Here is a 5,367-nt window from a genome sequence, read left to right on the forward strand (position 1 = left end):
ATGTCACGATTCTTTACTCAGTAATGCCAATATTTTTAGCATCGGCAGCTTACACAACATTGCAATAAAATAAGTTAATCTACGTTCTCCTCCCACGGTCTCGGTCCTCTAATATTCTCCCAATTTTCAATGTCAAGCTTTTTGATTTTCTCAAATTCCCTTTCTATAGTCACGTGTTCGGGCTTCTTACACTGACCAGCTGCATATCTTCTGGCGTAACAGCTTGCTGCCGGGAATACTTATATCTAGTGAAATAGGAGCAAATGAATTTTATAAATTATATTATGTGAACCAAAAAAAGGAACCTTAACTAGGAAAATTTCTGAAGACCAAACTTACCATTGGTTTATTAAGTTCTTCCAAACTGGTGTAAAGAAGAGTTTGATTCCTTGCATTTGATTTAACCATAGCCCGTAATAATCCAAAAAATAATGTGCGATATGGGGAATAAAAACTTGGCCCAAGCCCGCAACAGCGAGGGAAACACCAACAGGAAAGAATAAGTAGTAAGTACGTACGTATGTTTGTAATGCTCACAAATGCGCATGCGTTGCAGCCGTGGCTGGCCTTTATTATTGTCGCTGGCTAGGCTGTCAGAGAAGCTAACGCGGCTTTAATGCTCGCTACAATATGTTAGTTCATGTGCGCACTCATGCCAAGGAGAAACCGCATCAATGTCGTTTATGTGAGAAAGGATTTTCGCGAGCCGAAAACCTTAAAATCGATATACGCCCACATTCGGGCGAAAAGCCGTACGTATGTGCAAGGGTTGTAGCACAGCGTATTCGAATTCTTCTGATCGTTTCAAGCATACACGTACGCATTCTATGGAAAAGACTTATATGTGCAAAGTATTTGGTTGCCAGAAATGATACACCGATCCTTCATCCTTACGTAAACATGTAAAACCGTTTAGGCGTTGGACACAAATAATGAAATCATCTATCTGAAATTTGAAATCATCACCAAAGTCTGAAGAATCTGATTATATTAAGCATCGAGAACATATAAAGCCATCTGCACGCAAATCATTCACACGAATCTCTTCGAATTCAATACGTCGCCCTTCGTATGCACAAGACTCCTTTTGTTTGACTATGGAAGAAATGTGCCACATTAAAGGCAATGACATTGACAGTTATTGGTTAACAGATGAAGTTGATGGTCCTTTACACCGATAGCTTTAGCAATAAACTGCACCAAGAAGTTGAATTATCAATGGAATTGGATTTAAGTGGTGAAAAACCTTTAGATTTAAGTTTTAAACGAGCATAGCAACCATTTATAAGACGTGGGATTATCTTACATTTTTTTTATCCGCCTGAGGGACCGAATAGGCAAGAGTCTCGACTAGAACCATATTTGGGAAGCAAACACCAAGATTAAGTATACGTTTCTCAAATGCTGGTAAGGGTAACAGAATCAAGAAGAAATCAAAGAAAAAAGCGGGTCCCACCACCAATTTCTAAGGACAAAGAGTATGAATTGCTTTTGAGCCAATTCAATTGAATCTCTATAAGATTTATAGAAAGGAGGCACACTTAAGTGTCTGTCTGATCACGTATAGACTTTTTGTAATGTAAGCATAGATAAGCTTTTCGGACCAGCGCTTCACGAATTCGAACGCCGGCCTAGCTTTACTTAAATCGAGTTTAATGTGCAGATTAAACCGTAATTCTTGATCAAACATAAACTCTAAACCCTTGAACAAATTTATGTTTTTCAACATTTGTAAATCGATAAAATACTAAGCAGTGAGTGAATTTCTCGTGGAGAAAGAAAGCTTCTTGCATTTTTTTAGCTTTAATTTCATAAAATTTAATGAACACCATATGAAATTATTTCTCGCTTCCATTGCAGTTCGACGCAACTACCACGGATTATTTTCTATACTATATGAAAAAAAGAAATAATTCCATTAAAGCTTACAAAAACATTGCAGTGTGACCGCATACCGTTATATGCACCCACTTTGAGGTGCGACAGAATTATGCAAATTCAGCATAATTCTTTCGCTAAAAGTAAAATAAAAATTAAGTCGCACTTCACCATTAAGAAATGCAGTACGAAGCCAGGCGCTCCACTTAAAACAATTATCATTTTTGACGATGTTAGCACAATTTAGTGCAATATGTGTATAAATACCCAGGTAAGATTTGATTAAAATTAATTGTCAAAAAGCAATTCAAGAATCGTATAAATTCGCTAGTATAATAAAAGGTGTTCCATCCGCCTAGTATCATTGTTAGGGACTGCCTCATTCCGAGCTCAATTGGTATTTTCAAGCGGCAGATCGACTTGGCGCATTGAAGCCGAGCAATTTAGGAAATATTTCACAGCTCCAATTTGGCCACATTTGGGAAAGATTCATAGGGAATCTTCCCATAATTAAAATATCAGTACGCCATTATAAAATATAATTACAATACAAACATATGATATGATGTGTTTAGCGAGTGCTTGTAATTGCCAATTATTTTATTGCTAAACCCAAAATTCCTCGTATGATATGCAGAACAATTTGCTCGTTGCCTGTTGTTGTAGAGAAAACAAGTTCATGTGACTCGTCCAAAATGACATTTATAGTCTGACCAAAGCCTTTTAATGTGCCTATAAAACTCCGACCGTCTGCAGTGATTATCGGAACAGTGTGATAAATATATTGCTCCAATGCGGAAGCCATTATAACGATTTAAAAAAAAAAAAAAAAAACTGATGAGAATAAATCTTTATTTAATATGTTTTGGCGGAAAAAAATAAAACTCTTATGGTGGCGTTGTCGACTTGTAAACAAATACTGATATGGGTTAAGATGCAACCAGTATGCAGAGCAAACACATCTATTAGTATGAAATGTGTTATATTGTATAAAGGGTTTCACCGCCTTGCCGCTGGACAAAACTTTGCCACACTTATGCCACATGGTATATTAAGCTTACGAGCATGGCACGTTAAGCTAGGCGTTGCTAGCGTGTTATGGCTGTACATAACACTCAAGAATGTAAGGATCACTCCTACGATTTGCAGCTATCCTTCGAATATCTAATGTCTAAATAAAGTTTACGCTGGATTACTATAAGCAGTCCTCAAGCTATGTTAATGTCAGTGTGTTCACAAATTTGATGAATTACTCAACTACAAGGAGGATGAACCACTGGACGCTATTAATAATGCGAATATAAACTTTATCTGCACACAAACGCCTTCATCTTCATCGACGACTTCATCGTCAACCGAAAATAACCTTGCTAATACTTCCGTGGTATCATCACCTTCATCGGATTCTGCCATAGTTCCAGTAAAATTTTTAACTCAACGTATACTCAATAAGCAGAATTCAAAGCTGCCACCACCCATAAATGGAATGGGTGATACGATGCATACCGTACATTTATATATATATATATATATATACCTTTGCTAAATACTTGGTGAGTTGTCGCCTCTTTTCTTGCAAAATTAACTTAGGAAATTATTGCTTAGATGGCAACAGGGACATGATCGAATAAATATAAGTCAGCGAATACGGGAGAATCACAGCCGCGATATCAATTGTCGTCCCGGTATTGACGGTAAAGTAATATTTTGACACTTTAGACTTAGCTCGCAAACCTAAAGTAACATAGCTGTTATATTTTCTTGTTTTTGGTTGACGGGAGCACCGTCCTCAAAGTCTGAGGGATATACCAATAAACTACGTGTAGAAATTGTTACCTACCCCGCGTCAAAGTGGAATTAAAATAAATAACAAATATTTTTTAAGCATGCTAAATTAAGAAATTACAATTGATTGATTGACAACATTGCAACATTTGAACGTCGGTTCAAAAATCTCGCATAGGTTTCGCTGTGGACAAAGGTAATATAGATGCATTTCAGCATAATCTATGCCTTAGGCCTTAAAGTAAATAATTAAAATCATCTCTCCCCACCAAAGCACAAGGTAAGCCATGATTGGTTGCTGTCATTGGTTAGACTTCACTTTTTTTGGATGTACTCAAATCCAGTCCATCAACAGTTTATTTATTTTTCCGAGGAATTGCTATTTTGTGTGAAAAACGGAATATAAAATGTGTGTAACAATTTGTATGAAAATCGAAATATAAAATGTATCGAACAATTTGTAAGAAAAACGATATGCAATATGTGAGCCACATTTTATACTAAATTCTTTTGAAAATGTGTGAGCGGTCTCCTTATTTTTGCGAAAAAGCGAGAATGCTTACGACAAATACTACAAAGTGAGCAGACAGAAACCAAATTTTCAAAAATTTCTATACTTTACGGCGTTTTTGAAGTTTGCTTCTGCGTCTTGAAAATAGATTTAATTTTGATGCGGTATAGTATTGAACAGGAATGGTCAATTTTTTCTATTTCCATACAGACACTATGGGCATCACCACAGAATATGCGTTAAAATTTTTGTACCTTTATCTGCTATAGGGGTAGAAAAGTAACAGAAGTAACTAAAGGTCCCAGGGGGATTTGGCCCGTTTTCAAAACCGTCAAAATTGATGTCGACAGCTCAAATTTCGTAACATGGAGAATGTTTACGACAGACATTGCACATACGGACAGAGGCACAACCATTGCATTTTCCATTTCAGAATGTGACGAGTTTTCAAGAATAACATTGCATTACATTTATTACACTTTTTTTTTTTTTTTTTTTTTTTTTGTTTGTTTAGAGATGGATTGGACCAGTTAAGTTAATGTTAGATCCATAATCCAGAAACGAAGTTGAGAGCGATTGATGAAAAAATTTAAGCATAGGTAGACTGATGTGGCAGAGTGTTCGCAATGAGAGGCTCTGTTCCGCTGTCAATCCATAAATCACCGTACTTGGTACTGTACTGTCAAGATCCGGCTAATAATGCCGATAAAAGAAAAAGTGTAGGCGATTCGTGATTGTAATAGAAATACTAAATGTAAAATTAGAATGAAAACTCAGCTGATTTGATAAAGGCAGTCAGTTGCTTCAAATGCCTAAAGTTACCAGCACGAAAAATTTTATATAGATTGTTATACAGGTTAAATATACTGGAAGATTGTCTAAGGATGTCAAACCTCTTGCACTCAAAAATAAGGTGCTCGGCAGACTCAATAATATTGCAATCCTCACAGATGTCAGAGGAGGAGACTTTGATCATTTTAAAATAGACCTTGTCGTAGGTGTGATTACTCATAAGACGGTGAAGAACTTTAAATTCCCATGTTGTGAATTTTCCTTTAGGTAGAAGCGTGGGTGTCAAAAAAGGGTAAATTTTGTAGAACAGCCGGTCACTTTTTTCTCTAGCTAAAACATGATACTCATCTTTCCATTCTTTTATGATGAGTTTTTTGACTAGCAGAAAAGCTTCGCTGGGG

General features: G+C 36.4%; 1 protein-coding gene across 1 annotated transcript; it reads left to right on the plus strand.

The window, feature by feature from the left end:
• Positions 1-630: 630 nt before the first annotated feature.
• Positions 631-3,385, plus strand: LOC119644224 (zinc finger protein 582-like; the record flags this gene model as incomplete). Its single annotated transcript, XM_038043755.1, has 2 exons — positions 631-756; positions 3,107-3,385. Coding segments are annotated over exons 1-2 (405 nt in total), but the record flags the coding sequence as incomplete, so codon positions are not given.
• Positions 3,386-5,367: the final 1,982 nt, after the last annotated feature.

Source organism: Glossina fuscipes, unplaced genomic scaffold (genome assembly GCF_014805625.2).
Source record: "Glossina fuscipes isolate IAEA_lab_2018 unplaced genomic scaffold, Yale_Gfus_2 99221, whole genome shotgun sequence".
Taxonomy (NCBI): domain Eukaryota; kingdom Metazoa; phylum Arthropoda; class Insecta; order Diptera; family Glossinidae; genus Glossina; species Glossina fuscipes.